This window comes from Stegostoma tigrinum, unplaced genomic scaffold, assembly GCF_030684315.1.
Source record: "Stegostoma tigrinum isolate sSteTig4 unplaced genomic scaffold, sSteTig4.hap1 scaffold_91, whole genome shotgun sequence".
NCBI classification, from domain to species: domain Eukaryota; kingdom Metazoa; phylum Chordata; class Chondrichthyes; order Orectolobiformes; family Stegostomatidae; genus Stegostoma; species Stegostoma tigrinum.
In genome coordinates, this window is record NW_026728816.1 from 422,585 (window position 1) to 439,457 (window position 16,873).

General features: G+C 44.5%; 1 protein-coding gene across 1 annotated transcript in view; it reads right to left on the reverse strand.

Annotated features, from left to right (window-relative positions):
• The window catches only part of LOC132209408 (dystrotelin-like), a 44,437-nt gene extending 30,180 nt beyond the window's left edge, over positions 1-14,257 (reverse strand). The window contains exons 1-3 of the mRNA XM_059644497.1: positions 14,153-14,257; positions 12,888-12,999; positions 1,200-1,468 (exon numbers count right to left, since the gene is read on the reverse strand). Of these exons, the coding sequence (XP_059500480.1) occupies positions 1,409-1,468; positions 12,888-12,999; positions 14,153-14,253 (273 nt within the window). The 5' untranslated portion in view covers positions 14,254-14,257 and the 3' untranslated portion in view covers positions 1,200-1,408. The remainder of the gene's footprint in view (positions 1-1,199; positions 1,469-12,887; positions 13,000-14,152) is intronic.
• Between the last annotated feature and the right edge of the window lie 2,616 nt (positions 14,258-16,873).

Consider the following 16,873-nt stretch of genomic DNA (forward strand, 5'->3'; position numbering starts at 1 on the left):
AGGCTCAGTTGTATTCTGGGATCGTTAATACTCCTTTCAGATGTCTTCAAAGTTTCTCTCCAATAAAGAGATTACATAAGTGGTTGAAGTCATTGCCAAGCAGAGGGGGGCGAATTGGGGAGTGATTTCAAAGAGCTATGATATGCCAGGAGACCGCCTTCCACACGCCAACTCTGATTCTACAAAAGCAAAAATGATTTTCAGACTTGGGAAGATCCTTCAAAAATGTCACAAGTAACCAGCTTTTGGGCAGAGTCGAGCTGCTGAGATGATAGACCAGGATTTAGGGGTACCAGTAGTGATAATATGCTGAACACAATCAAATTTTGAGGTTGTAGAATGATGCGGTCTTCAGCATTTTTGACACTTTGACCATTTTCCTTGCTTTCCACACAACAAGTCAAATAGCAGCAGCACAATGTTGCATGGCCGCTCAAGCCTGCTCCACCGTTGATGATGATTGTGGCTGGTCTTCCACATCAATTAAACTATGGCTCATATCTCATCCGCTTTTCAAAACATCGATTTATTCACGTGTAGCATCCCTCTCGCTAACTTCATGAGAATTCATTCCAATCACTGAACTAACGCTGACCCACCCCAGGTCAAAAAATTCAGCTGAGATCAGGAACTGATCTCGCCTGTATGGCTGAGCTGGCTTTTAAAAAGTTTGCCAGTGAGATAGTCCCAGTGAGAAACATTCATTCAAAAAAATAGAATTGCATGGATTGCTCTCCAATCCTAAACTCTATTCAAATTCAGTTGGCTGAACGGTTGGTTTGTGATGCAGAGTGATGCCCTGCAGAGAGGGCTCAATTGCCACACCAGTGACCTTACCACAAAGGGTCTTCGCCTCAACCGCTCTACTTGCCTGAGGCATGGTGATCTTCAGGTTAAATCATAACCAGTTGTATCTCTCTAAGGAGTGGCCAAATGGCGTGGTAAGGCTTTACCTTTAATCCTGATAACATGGCAACAAGCAGATAACTCAGCTGATGTCACTGACTAATAGAATCCTCAATTATACTAATATTACCGATGTGATATCATCAGAAGGCATGCTCAACGAAGTTTTAATTTGCAAATTAAGTTAACAACCATTCAATCAATATTACTTCACTACTCATATTACTGATCGTCTCGATACAACATTGTGGTTACATCTGTTCATAAGTGAAGTGTAATGTAATTGCACTTACTGTGGTTTTATCAATGTGATCCTGCAATGAGTCAATAAGCAGTTCACCCACAGGTTGCCAATCAGTGCGGACCCCTTCAGCTGTTATCACATGAGCCTCATGATCATCCAGAGCTTTCTGCAGTTCTTGAAGTTTCTCCAACACCTTTTCCACCTGTTCCTGCCAGTTGCTCGCATGGATTTTCAATTGCTCCCAAGTTTCCTTCACTTCTATTGACTGTTTGCGGCCAGCTTTGGCAATTCTCTGGGCTCTCTCTTCCGGGGTAGGTTCTGGAAATATGAAGTGCAAATAATTTATCAACTATTCATGACTTGGATCTATAGAACTTAAGTTTTCTTTCTAAACCCCTTTCCTCTAAAAAGTCTCTCTGGACTTTCTCCTGAAATTGGGAATATATAGTATAAGACTAAAGATTTTATGACAGGCACATCAATGACAAATTCTCTAATTAGCTAGCAGGTCACGGAGCCATTAACAGGGAATCACGCAGAGCCAATGCCAAGCCGAATAAAATTCTGCAGATATTTGAAATTTATGACTCCCAAGGAAACTTTAAAAAAGGAGAAGGATTAGAGTGACTAAATGGGTAAAATTCTCAACAAAAGATACGAACAATCCTTTCAGGATCTCTTTCGTAGCTATGAAACAAACATCCAACATAAACCAACTTTCATCTTTCAGGGCTGGCAAGTTAGAATGATAAACCCAAAGTCTACCCTGCATAGTTCTCTCTAGAGCTCACTTAATGAGGTTCTTAAGAGATATAGACACAACAAAGTGTGCAGCTGGATGAACACAGCAGGCCAAGCAGCATCTTAGGAGCACAAAAGCTGACATGTTGGACCGAGACCTTTCATCAGAAAGGGGGGGGGGGGGGGGAGAGGGTTCTGAAATAAATAGGGAGAGGGGGGAGGCGGATCGAAGATAGATAGAGGAGAAGATAGGTGGAGAGGAGACAGACAAGTTAAAGAGGTGGAGATGGAGCCAGTAGAGGTGAGTGTCGGTGGGGAGGTAGGGAGGGGATAGATTTGTCCGGGGAGGACGAACAGGTCTCGGGGGTGGGAAGCGGTTAGGAAGTAGGAGATGGGGGTGGGGCTTGAGGTGGCAGGATGGGCTAGGTGGGCTGGTTTTGGGATGCGGGAGGGGGAGGGGAGATTTCGAAGCTTGTGAAGTCGACATTGATACCACGGAGACGCAGGGTTCCCAAGCGCAATACGAGGTGCTGCTCCTGCAACCTTCAGGTGGCATCGTTGTGGCACTGCAGGAGGCCCAGGGTGGACATCCTATCTGAGGATTGGGAGAGTCAAAACAGTTCACGACTGGGAGGTGCAGTTCTTTAATGCATTGAGCATAGGTGATTGGCAAAGCAGTCCCCAAATCTCCATTTGGTTTCCCCGATGTAGAGGGGGCCACAAAGGGATCAGCGGATACAGTATACCACATTAGCAGATGTGCAGGTAAACATCTGTTTGATGTGGAAATTCTTCCTGGGGTCTGGGATGGGGGTGAGGGGGGAGGTATTGGGACAAGTGAATTTTAAACATTATGCTGACAATATTTGTGGATATATAGGGAAAAGTGCTGGGTGTAGGGGGTGCTGGAGGCGAGTGTGGAGCGGATAAGGGAGTCACCTAAGTGTGGAGGGAAAAATGTCTTTGGTGTGGGGTCGGATCGCAGATGGCAGAAGTGTCGGCGGACGATGCATGGAATCCGGAGGTTGGTGTGGTGGTAGGTGAGGGTGAGGAGGACACTGTTTTGGTAGTTATTATGGGGAGCGGGTATGAGGGATGAGTTGTGGGAAATGCGGGTGACACGGTTGAGGGCGTTTTTGACTATTGAGGAGGGGGATGTTGTGGTCCTTGAACAACCCTCAACAATTTCTCTTTCAATTCCTCCCACTTCCTACAGACAAAGCGGGTGGCCAGTGTACCCACCTGGGCCCAAGCTACGCCTGCCGCTTTGTAGGTTACATGGAACGCTCCCTCTTCCGTACCTACACTGGCCCTAAACCCCACGTCTTCCTCCGTTACATTGGTGACTGTATCGGCACTGCCTCGTGCTCCCACAAGGGGCTCTAACATCCACTTCAGCAACACCTTCCTCCCGAACTTTAAGTTCACCTGGACAATCTCTGATACCTCTCTCCTTCCTGGACCTCTCTATTTCCAACCACCAAGAAACAAATATCCATTTCAAGTCCACCAACTCCCACCAAATTCCCGCAACAATTCATCCACTTTCCCCATTCCTTTGACTCTGCATCTGCTCCCAGGATGAGGTATTCTACTCTCGTATATCTCAGATGTCCTCATTTTTCAAGGACCACAACTTCCCCCGCTCAGTGGTTGATAACGCCCTCGACCGTGTCTCCAGCATTTCCTGCAACAAATCCGTCTCACCCCACCCCACAACAACAACCAAAACAAAGTCTCCCTCGTGCTCACGTACCACCCCACCAACCTCCGGATACAACGCATCAGTTCCTTCGAAACTTTGATATTCTCTGGGAGGCTACAGAGGAGGTGGTGGAGCCTTTGGCCTTCATCTTTGAGTCCTCATTGTCTACAGGTTTAGTACCAGAGGAATGGAGGGTTGCAAATGTTGTGCCTTTGTTCAAGAAGGGCAGTAGAGATGACCCAGGTAATTATAAACCATTGAGCATTACATCTGTTGTCGGAAATGTTTTGGAAAGGGTTATAAGAGATAGGTATTATAATCATCGAGCAAGCACCAATTTGATTGGAGATAGTCAACATGGATTTGCCAAGGGCAAGTCATGTCTCACAAACCTCACTGAGTCATTTCAGAAGCTGACGAAGCATGTGGATGAGGGTCGGGCAGTTGACGTGGTGTACATGGACTTCAGTAAAGCCTTCGATAAGGTTCCACATGGTAGGCTACTGGAGAAAACATGGAGACATGGGATTGAGGGAGATTTAGCAGGTTGGATTAGAAACTGGCTTGCAGTAAGAAGGCAACCAGCCGTGGTTGATGGAAAATATTCAGCCTGGAGTCTGATTACTAGTGGTGTGTCTCAAGGATCTGTTTTGGGACCACTGCTGTTTGTCATTTTCACAAATGACTTGGACGGAGGCATTGGTAGATGGGTTACTAAGTTTGCAGATGACACTAAAGTCGGTGGAGTGGTGGGCAATGTGGAAGAATGTTGCAGGTTGCAATGGAAACTTGGATGAACTGCAGAATTGGGCTGAAAGGTGGCAAATGGAGTTCAATGTGGATAAATGTGAGGTGATTCACTTTGGGAGGAATAATAGGAAGGCAGAATATTGGGTCAATGGAAAGATTCTTGGTAGTGTTGCTGTGCAGAGGGATCTTGGTGTTCATGTACGTAGATCCCTGAAAATCGCCACCCAGTTTGATAGTGCTGTTAAGGCGGCTTACGGTGTATTAGCTTTTATTGGTAGAGGGATTGAGTTCCAGAGCCGTGATGTCATGCTGCATCTGTCCAAAAAGCTAGTGCGGTCTCACTTGGAATACTGTGTACAGTTCTGGTCACCCCATTCCAGGAAGGATGTGGAAACATTGGAAAGGTGCAGAGGAGATTTACCAGGATGTTGCCTGGTCTGGAGTGAAGGACTTCTGAAGAAAGGCTGAGGGACTTGGGTCTGTTCTCGTTGGAGAGAAGATGGTTCAGAGGGGATTGAATAGAGACATACAAGATGATCAGTGGATTAGATAGGGTGGACAGTGAGGGTCTTTATCCGAGGATGATGATGTCAGCTTGTATGGGGGGCGCACAGCTAAACATTGAGGGGTGATAGATTTGAGATAGATGTCAGAGGCAGGTTCTTTACTCAGAGTGGTAAGGACGTGGAACCCCCTGCCTGCCAATGTAGTTAGCTCAGCCACATTAGGGGCACTTAAACAGTCCTTGGGTATGGATGATAATGGGATCATGTAGGGGGATGGGCTTAGATTAGTTCACCGGTCCGCCCAGATTGTTGCAATGGGCAAAAAAGCACACCATTGTCTCTACTTCCCAGGAGGCTAAGGTCATTCTGTGCGTCCACAAGGACAACTTTCACTGATGTACCACAGAAAGCATCCTATCTGGATGCATATCACAGCACGGTTCCTTCAGCTAAACAATCACAAGTTATTATGGCTCCTGCCTTTCTTCTTCAAGGCAGAATTGGTTCTGCTTTGTCATAACTATATTGGGAGAAGATCCATGCTCAGTCCAAGTTAATTCTTCCAACAATTGAGATACCATGGAATACTGAGCAATGAGTTGGTGTGAGAGAGAGAGAGAGAGAGACAAAGACAGAGAGGTTGGTCGGCGGGGCCGGGGGTGGAGGGAGACAGGGACAGAGAGAGAGAGAGAGAGAGAGAGAGAGAGAGAGAGAGATGGGCGATGAGGGAGAGAGAGAGAGACAGTCAGACAGACAGAATGGGTGACAGAATGTGAGCGTGTGAGTGCCTGCATCAGACAGTGTGAGAGATGTTGCTGAGGTGGAGATAGTTGAGAGTGTCAATCACCAACGATCTCTCCTGGTCCACCCAGATCGTTGCAATGAGTGAAAACAGCACACCAATGTCTCTATTTCCCCAACAGCAGCTTCTTCACCGCTGCTATTGGACATCTGACAAAGGAAGTCAGGAAACATATCAAAGAAAAAGAGACAGCCTATAAAATGGCCAAGAGCACTGGGAAATCAGAAGATTGGGAAGGCCACAAAAACAGACAGAGGATAACAAAGAGAGCAATCAGGAAGCAGAAGATCATATATGAAGGTAGGCAAGCTAGTAATATTAGAAATGACAGTCAAAGCTTTTTTCAATACGTAAGAAGCAAACGAGAGGCAAAAGAAGATATTGGGCCGCTCCAGATTGATTCTGGAAGGCTATTGATGGGAGAAAAGGAAATAGCTGAAGAACTTAATAAGTACTTTGCGTCAGTCTTCACAATGGAAGAAATGAGTAGTATGCCAACAATTAGGGAGAGCCGGGGGCAGAGTTGAGTACGGTAGGCATTACAAAAGAGCAAGTGCTAGAAAAGCTCAAGGGTCTAAAAACTGATAAATCTCCTGGCCCCGATGGGCTACATCCTAGAGTTCGGTGGGAGGTGGCTGAGGAAATCGCAGAGGCTTTGGTCGTGATCTTTCAAAAGTCACTGGAGTCAGGGAAAGTCCCAGATGATTGGAAAATTTCTGTTGTAACTCCCTTGTTTAAGAAAGGATCAAGGCAAAAGATGGAAAATTACAGGCCGATTAGCCTAATCTCGGTTGTTGGTAAAATTCTAGAATCCATTGTCAAGGATGAGATTTCTAAATTCCTGGAAGTGCAGGGTCAGATTAAAACAAGTCAGCATGGATTTGCCTATTCGAATTCTTTGAAGAGGTGACAAATATGTTAGACCAGGGAAACTCAGTAAATGTTGTCCATCTAGACTTCCAAAAGGCCTTTGATACAGTGCCTCACGGGAGGCTGCTGAGCAAGGTGAGGGCCCATGGTGTTCGAGGTGAGATACTGGCTTGGATTGAGGATTGGCTGTCTGACAGAAGGCAGAGAGTTGGGTTAAAAGGCTCTTTTTCGGAATGGCAACCAGTGACGAGTGCTGTCCCGCAGGGTTCAGTTTTGGGGCCGCAGCTGTTCGCCTTATATATTACTGATCTGGATGAAGGGACTGGGGCATTCTGGCGAAGTTTGCCGAAGATACGAAGATAGGTGGACAGACAGGTCCTACTGAGGAGGTGGGGAGGCTGCAGAAAGATGTAGACAGTTTAGGAGAGTGGTCCACGAAATGGCTGATGAAATTCAATGTGAGTAAATGTGAGGTTTTGCACTTTGGTAAAAAGAATACAGGCATGGACTATTTTCTAAATGGTGAGAAAATTTGCAAATCAGAAGTGCAAAGGGATCTGGGAGTGTTGGTCCAGGATTCTCTACAAGTTAACTTGAAGGTCGAGTCCGTAATTAAGAATGCGAATGTAATGTTGGCGTTTATCTCAAGAGAGTTGGAATATAAAGGCAGCCATGTGCTTCTGAGGCTTTATAAGGCTCTAGTTAGGCCCTATTTAGAAAACTGTGTCCAATTTTGAGCCCAACACTTCAGGAAGGACATACTGGCCCTGGAGCGTGTCCAGCGGAGATTCACACGGATGATCCCTGGAATGCTAGGTTTAATGTATGATGAACGGCTAAGGATCCTGGGATTGTCCTCGTTAGAGTTTAGAAGGTTGAGGGGCGATCTAATAGAAACTTACAAGATAATGTATTGTTTAGAAGGGGTGGACGCTCAGAAGTTGTTTCCGTTAGGCGGGGAGACTAGGACCCGTGGGCACAGCCTTAAAATTAGAGGGGGTAAATTTAAAACTGAAATGAGACGACATTTCTTCAGCCAGAGAGTGGTGGGCTTGTGGAATTCATTGCCGCAGAGTGCAGTGGAGGCCGGGACGTGAGATGCCTTCAAGGCAGAGATCAACAAATTCTTGATCTCAAAAGGAATCAAGGGCTATGGGGAGAGTGCAGCGAAGTGGTGTTGAAATGCCCATCAGGCATGATTTAAATGGTGGAGTGGACTTGATGGGCCGAATGGCCTTACTTCCACTCCTCTGTCTTAAGGTCTTATGGACAGGTACATGGATGGGCAGGGAGCAAATGGACACAGACCCTTAGAAAATAGGTGACAGGTTAGACAGAGGATCTCGATCGGCGCAGGCTTGGAGGGCCGAAGGGCCTGTTCCTGTGCTGTAATTTTCTTTCTTCTCTTTATTTGTACTCTTGCCTCTCTCTTACCTTTATAGCTGAAAAAAAACTCCTGCAATTTTTTTTTAACATTACCCTCATTAATATTGCCCTCATATTTCATCATCTTCCCCCTTATTGCCTTTTTAGTTGTCCTCTGCTAGTTTTTGAAAGGCTTCCCAATCCTCTGGCTTCCCACTCACCTACACCACATTTTATCCTTTTTCTTTTGCTTTCATCCTGTCCCTGACTTACCTTGTTAGCCATGGTTGCTGATCTTTTCCTGATCTCAACTCCACTCTCCTGCCAGCTCCCCATGGCCCTTGATCCCTATTTTTCATCAGAAACATATTTATTTCTTTCCTGGATCGGTCGATTGGTGCTGCCTCCATTGCATTCAGGGGCAATGAATTCCACAGATTCACAACCCTCTCCTCATCTCCATTTTGAACATTCCATCTCTCACTCAACAGCCACAGCTTCTTGTTTGAGACTGTTCCACAATGCAGAACATGTGCTCAATGCCCATCTTTTCAATCCCCTTTACTATTTTATATATCTCAATCAGAACCACCCCCTCACTCTTTCGAACACCAGCAAGTACAAGCGCAAGCTACTTAGCCACTTCTCATACGACAGCCCTTTTATCCCTGGAATCAATCAGTTAAACCTCCTCCGAACTGCCTCCAGTACAAACGTATCCATCCTCAGTGAGGGGATCTAAACTGGACACAACACTCTGGTCTCACCAACGCCCAATGTATGAGGAAAAACACTTTGTTACTTTAATGATCCAGTCCTTTTGTGACAAATGCCAGAGTTCCATCTGCCTTTCTTATGCTACGCTATACCTGCATACCCACTTTCGGCTATTCATGCACAAAGGCAGCCAGATAACACACTTTGAATCTTCCTTCCATTTAAATAATAATTCGCCCTTTTTTCCCCTGGGCAAAATAGGCAAGCCTTGTGCTTATCCACATTAACCACCTGCCAGATTCTGGTCCATTCTCCTCGCCTGTCAATGTTCCGCTGTGTATGTTCTATTTCACATCACAGGCTGTTGTCCCACCTATTTCAGAATCATCCATGCATTCTGTTATGTTACATTTTGTCTCTGCTTACATATCATTTGTATAGGTTACAAATAGTTGAGGTCAGAGAACTGAACCCGCAGCACCCAACTAGTGACAATTCACCATCCAGGCAAAGACTCATTTATCCTGACACTCAGCTTTCTGTCAGTTAGCCAGGCCTTTGTTCAAACCAATATTCTACCCTTCATCCCCTTGGATCTAACGTTCTGGTTCACATTTTTATGCAGCAACTGGTCAAATTCTTGCTGGAAATCTCAATATGCCACATCCCTCGGATCCCTGTACAAGGTCCTCAATTCTGCCACCTCATCAGTTCCTGACTTCATTCCAGCTTTTGTTCAAACACGGTCAAAAGACTTGAATTCCGGAGGTGAGCTAAGGATGGCTACATTTGACCGAGTGTGGCATCAAGGAGCGCTACCAAAACTGCAGCTGATGGGAATCCAGCAGAAACTCACCACTGGTTCGAATAATATCTGCACAGAGGACGATATTTTTTCCATTCTTTCATGGGAAAGAGGGCATTGCTGGTTAGACCAGCTTTTATTGCCCATCCCAAATTGCATAACTGATATCTGGAGTTCCATGTAGGCCACACCAGGCCACGCAGTTTCCTTCCCTAAAGAACTTAAGTGAATCAGATGGGTTTTTCCGACAATTGACAATGGATTTACGGTCATCATTAGACTCTTAATTCCAGATTTTCATTGAATTCAAATTCCATTATGTGCCATCGTGGAATTTGAACCAGGTCCTCAGCACATTACCTGAGTGTTTGGATTAATCGTCTAGTCATAATACCATTAGGTCATCGCCTCTCCTAATGGGAGGCATTTTGGTTGTTGGAGGTCACCTGCAGGAGGTCCTGAGAGTACAGTCCTAAGCCTAACCATCTTCAGCTGCCTTATCAATGACCTTCTCGCCATCATAAGCTCAGAAGTGGGGATGTTCACCAGAGATAGCAGAATATTCAGCATCATTCACCACTCCTCAGATAGTGAACCTGTCCATGTCCAAATGCAACAAGGCCAGAACGATGTCTAGGCTTGGGCTGCTAAGTGGCAAGTCGCATTTATACTTTACAAATACTAGGTAATGACCATCTCCAGTAAGAGAAAATCCATAAATTGTCCCTCGACATTCAATGGTGTAACCATCACTGAATTGTCCGCTATCAAAATCCCAGGTTTTACCAGTGAACAGAAATTCAACTGGACTTCCTATTTAAATGCAGTGGCTACAAGAGCAGGCCCAAAGTTTGGATTACTGCATCAAGTAACTCACCTCCTGATTCCCCAGGCCTGTCTACCAGCTACAGGAACAAGTCAGAAGAATGGTGGAATACTCCCCACTTGCCTAGATGGGTGCAGATGCAAAAGCACTCAACAAGTTCAACACCATCCAGGAAAAAGCAGCCGACTCCCTCCAGCGCTCATTAGCAGCAGTGTGTACCATCTATGAGATGCACTGAGAAATCTGCAAAAGATCCTGAGATAGGACTTTCCAAACCTATGACAAATTTCAGCTACAAGGGCAAGGGTAACAGATATATGAGAACAGCACCACCTACAACACCCTGTCTAAGCCACTCACCATCTCAACTTGGAAATATATTGCTGTTCTTTCACTATCGCTGGGTCAAAGTCCTGGAAATACGCCCCGACTGACTGAGTCTACCTACAGCACATGGACGACAATGATTCAACAATGACAAGGGTAACTAAGGATGGGAAGTAAATGCTGGCCCAGTTCGTGATGCCAGTGGCCCAGAAACAAATAACAATTAAGTATCACCTACCTCCTCTTAATTCCAGTTTCTCATGCAGCACCATTCTGATTAATCTATAAAACATGGTCTTTCTATAGCAATGCTCAAAGCTACACACAGTACTCAGTTGTGATCAAATCATAGTCTGCACAATATTGAGAACCATCACTGGCTGATGAGTATGATTGCCCAGCTAGGAAATTCCATATCACAGGTCCTGAGCTCTGTGCGGGTTGATTAGCCTGAACTGGAGCCACATATCTGACCACACGTTTAGGTCGTCTTTCGGAGTGGTGGAAGTGGTCTCGGCCTTGAGAACATTGGCATTCCTTTCTCCAGTTCCTTTCCCACACTTGAACTTCTTGTCTGGTGTTCATGAAGAATTATGTGCCTTCATACAGGAGATTCCCCCAAGTTGGTTTCTTCTGAATGGGGATATCCATACTTTGACCTCCAAGTACTACTTCTTGAAGGAACATTTCAAGGTCTTTGAAATGCTTCCTTTGACGACTTCTTGTTCAGATGCCTTCCTTGAGTTGGCAAAAATTTACTTTGGTAGTCATAACTTCGGCATCCCAAGTACATGGCAATCCCAATGAGGTTTGTTTCAAATCATCATGGCGTCAATGCTGATGCTGGGAGGTTTTTCCTCCTCGCTGATGTGGAGAATCCATGACAAAACTGTGCTGAAAGGGTCTTGAAGTGGCAGCTCTATGTTATCCAGGTTTCACAGTCATATAGAAGAGGCTGAACGATGCATGCCTTGAACTCAAGGATCTTGCGATCAGCACAGATGTCACAATTGAGCATTCTCATCCTTAGGAGTCCAAAGGTGCCACTCGCAGATTGGACGTAATGTTAGAATCTCTGTATCGATGTCAGCCTTAAAAGAGAGAGAGCGTCCCATCTAAGGGAAATGTTCTACATTTGGGAGGATTTCTCTATTAATTTTGATGAAAAGATGGACCACAACATGACAGATTGGTAAAGGATTTGAGTCATCTTGAGGTTCGAACACAGAACATAACAGCGCAGTACAGGCCCTTTCGGCCTCGATGTTATGAAACCAACCTGAAGCCCAACAAACCTACACTATTCCATTATCATCCATATGTTTATCCAACAACCATTTAAATGCCCTTAAAGTTGGCAAGTCTACTACTGTTGCAGGCAGGGCATTCCACGCCCTTACTACTCTCTGAGTAAAGAACCTACCTCTGACCTCTGTCCTATATCTATCACCCCTCAATTTGAAGCTATGTCCAGCCCGTGTCAAACATGGCCATCCGAGCCAAAAGATTCTCACTGTCCACCCTATCTAATGCTCTGATCATCTTGTACGGTTCCATTAAGTCGCCTCTTAATTTTCTTCTCTCTAACGAAAACAGCCTCAAGTCCCTCAGCCTTTCCTCAAAACGCCTTCCCTCCATACCAGGCAACATCATGATAAATCTCCTCTGCACCTTTTCCAATGCTTCCACATCCTTCCTGTGATGCGGTGACCAGAACTGTACGTAATATGCCAAGTGCAGCTGCACCAGAGTTTTGTACAGCTGCAACATGCCCTCATGGCTCTGAAACTCAATCCCTCTATGAATAAAACCTAACACACCGTATGCCTTCTTAACAACCCGATCAACCTGGGTGGCAAATTTAAGGTTGAGGCTAATTCTTCAGTATACTTCTGCAAAGGCCTTAAGGGAGATTTGAAGACTTCTGAGAGCGGAAATGACATTGTGAACCACATACTGAAGTTCCATATGCGAGGTCAGTGTCATTTTCTTCTTCGATTTCAACTGGTTGAGGTTAAAAGGTTTTCCATCAATCCTGTCCAGGCCACTGGGAAGCTTGTTCTTCACGAGATTAAGAATGGCGGTGGCAAAGCTGGAGAAAAGGGTGGGCGTGATGGCACATTCTTCCTTGAGCCTCAACTTGACCTCAAAGAGCTTCTGCACAATATTGCATTTCTGGTATTGAAGCCTGATTTAAGCTGTTGGCCTTTTATCATTTTAGCAAACTACTTCAACTTTGAGGGAAGATTGTATTTAAATGGTTAAATCCCTAAGTTTCCACTGATTGGAACAATTCTATCAAGTGGAATACTATATTACTCACCAGAGTGCAGTACTCCACCATGGGGCAATGTAACTTGTGTCCCTTTGATGTGCGCCCCGAAAAGAAACAGCTTTGGCAGATGTCAGAATTGAAGTGCTTGAGACTGCGGTACCTATAAAGAAGTAAGAGAAATGTTCATTTTTGTTTAGATATTTTCAACCTTTGAAGGAATGCAAGTTAAGTAGTTAAATTACATATTTCTTTTTATTTTGAAGAAACGGTAAATTGTTTGGGGAGAAACAAATGCTAGGAAAGTCGGGGAAAACTGTCCCAACTCCCCCAGTCAATTTTCATAATGCAATATCTCATCCCTGGAATCATTCCTGTAATTTGGTCCTGCTCTGTCTCCAACATTTTCACAAAGTTCCCTTCGCATGGAAGGTTTTCATCTGCCATGGTGGCATAAACCTATTCAGAAGTAATCTTGCCAGAATCTTCCTAGCAATGGAAAGGCTGGTGATCCCATGGTTCTTTGAGCAATCTGACATTTCTCCTTCAGTTTTGTACAAGATATGGCATCTGAAAGATTCTGTGAAATCCTGCCCTGTTCCTCATAGTCCATGAAAAGCAAACAGATCTTGGCCTTCAGAGTTAGGCCACCATTCCTCAAGCTTCAGATGGAATTCAATTGACTCCGGGTCGCTGTTGCTCTTTACTTAGTTATGGCAGTCATAGTTTCATCCACAGTTGGGGTCTCACTTCTTAGACAGGGAGTTGTTTGGTCAGATCAATGGCAGTAACACGCACCTTTTCCAAGATGGTCAATCTTAGAAATGTAGGAGAATAGTTAACCAAAAAGGTTCAATTACCCCGTAGAAATCCTGTCCAAATATGCATTTTAATTTACTAATTATGGACAAGAAGTTTTATCATTCATTTAGCAACACCACAGCAATCACTTTCATAGGATGCACACACACTGATTACAGGACTAATAAAAAGGCCTTTCTGTAAATTCCCAATAATTGCAAATTACAGAAGCAACCGCAAGTCGAGTTACAATCCGTTCTGAGCCACAGTGTCTGTGATCAATGCAACTGTGAACAAAATACCAAAAACATGCAGCATTCACCTCTCACAAAAATTAAGGTAGAGAAGTTGATACTTAATTTATCCTAATTACTTCTCTGGTCCATAAATTTGTTGGGATTTTTGACGATTTCAGTTGTATCATTTACTGACAGAGTTTCCAATAGAACATCGAAAGTTAAAGCTTTCTTTAAAAACTAATTCCCACTAACTTTCTGCTGGTTTGCACATCTCACCTGAAACCTACGATTGGGTACTCTTTGCAGATGTTACACTTAGCCTGATGTTTTGCAGTTTCAGCAGCTGCCACACGGTGTCGAACAGGCAGCCACACCATGGACTGAGGCTTCAATCTCATCCACTCGACAAAGCGTTCAACGTCAATCTCTGGTTTGTTCTGGCCCTGGAGGGAAATAAAAGATCAGCTGCATGATTAATTATGTCAAGCTTACGTCCGCTATCCTCAGTGATATGGTATCTCATACACTATCACTGGGGTTTCTGACATTGTTTTTTGTCATTAATCTAATAAAAACATTGACTACTTATCAACATGATAGCCTTGGATTCGTGGTGGTACATGTTAGCCTCTGGAACTAATTCAAACCGAAAATGAGCACAAAAATCATACTGGCAAGTGGACCCGCTTGACCTTATGAATTGGTGCAGAGCACACTTACATGTTGGAAGCAACTGCGGATACTTGGTTCAATGTTGCAGCCTCCAAATGAAGCTACCTCACCCAGCTGCCAAGGGATCTGGACTGCATCGTAAAGCAAAAGACTCAGGCTTCGTTGGTCACATAAATCTGTGGGTTCAGCGACTTGTTTGAAGAGATCTGCCAAAGTTATCCAGAAGAAAAATATTGATATTCCTCAACTTCAGGGAGGTAGTTGAGAGTTCAATACATCCAATACATCTTCCTCAATTGCCTTGTTTTGTAAATTATGTTGAAAGATTATTTTATGATCTTGATTGGCTATTTGCAAACAACTGTGGAAACAAAAACTTCTGTTTGTTTACAACAATGGACAATGTATGTTGTATGATTCTCCAAGGAAGTCATTTTGTCAATGTCTTTCTTGATTGTAAATCTCAAAACTCTCTGATATCTCCTCATTCATTTCACAGAGGCAATCTTTGTGTGGACCTGGAAAACATGGGCACTGTCCTCAATGAATATTTTGCGTCAATCTTTACAACGGAGAAGGACACTGCAAGTATAGATATCAGGGCAGAGGACCTCGGAACATCAGAGGTTAAGACATAGGGAGATGCAGCTGGTTTAGCAACTTTAAAAGTGGATACATCTGCAGGCCGAACTGAAACATATACCAGTTAGCGAGGGAAGTGAGGGAGGAGATATCTGGGCCCCTGGCAGCAATTTTCAAACCCTTGTCAATCACACGTGAAGTCATGAAGGACTATTAACATTGTCCCACTATTATCAAACGGACAGAGAAACAGACCAGGAAATTAAAGACCAGTCAGAATAATCTCAGCACTGGAGAAGCTACAAAGAGGCATTCTTAGGGGTAGAATGTACTTGCATGAATTAATCAGGGATAGTCAGTATGGATTTGTTAAGATGAGCAGCTCTATAAAACTTTGGTTAGACCGCACTTGGAATACTGCGTCCAGTTCTGGGCGCCCTATTATAGGAAAGATGTGGATGCTTTGGAGAGGGTTCAGAGGAGGTTTACCAGGATGCTGCCTGGACTGGAGGGCTTATCTTATGAAGAGAGGTTGACTGAGCTCGGTCTCTTTTCATTGGAGAAAAGGAGGAGGAGAGGGGACCTAATTGAGGTATACAAGATAATGAGAGGCATAGATAGAGTCGATAGCCAGAGACTATTTCCCAGGGCAGAAATGGCTAGCACGAGGGGTCATAGTTTTAAGCTGGTTGGTGGAAAGTATAGAGGGGATGTCAGAGGCAGGTTCTTTACGCAGAGAGTTGTGAGAGCATGGAATGCGTTGCCAGCAGCAGTTGTGGAAGCAAGGTCATTGGGGTCATTTAAGAGACTGCTGGACATGCATATGGTCACAGAAATTTGAGGGTGCATCCATGAGGATCAATGGTCGGCACAACATTGTGGGCTGAAGGGCCTGTTCTGTGCTGTACTGTTCTATGTTCTATGTTCTTCTATGTTCTATGAGGTCACATTTCAGAAATTTGATCCAAATTTGAGGAGATGTTGGAAGATTGATGAACTTCTGCATTTGATGTTGACTGAGTAAAGTCCCCCTTGGCAGACTGATCAAGAAAGCAACAGTCAACGGGATCAAAGGCAAAGAGGCACACTGGAGCCAAAACTGGCTGAGGCAGAGAGCACAGGGTGATTGATGGTAGAGGGATATCTATTTGACAGGATGTTTGCTTTCAGTGGGGTTGTGCAGGGCTTGCCACAAGGGCCCTTGAAGTTCGTCATGTATATTCTTCATTTGGGCTTAAACACAATTTGTATGACCGTGTCGCTAGCAAATCACTAATTCAGTGAGGAGGATATCGGTGGAATGGTCATGTAAATAACAGCCATGGGATCAAAGGCAAATTGGCAAATTGGTTGACAGACAGGAAGAATAAACTTCAGGAGGAGATCAACAGACTGGTCAGCGGGACACAGCAATTGGAACTCAACCAGGAAAAGTGTGAGCTAACGAACTCGGGAGGGCTAACAAGGCAAGGGATCACACTATGAAGGGTGTGATCCTGGAGATTACTGAAAAAACCAAGATGCTGCCTGGGCTGGGGGTTCTCATGGAATCATCGAGTACAGAAGAGGTCCTACAGCCCACTAAGGCTGTACCTCTAAAAATACACTGCGACATATACTAGTCCCATTTTTACACACTGGACCATTCTCAAAAATATTATGACATTACAAGTGCTCATCCAAGTACTTTTCAAAGGTTGTACGGTTTCTTGTTTCAACTTCCCTCCCAGGCAATGCATTCCA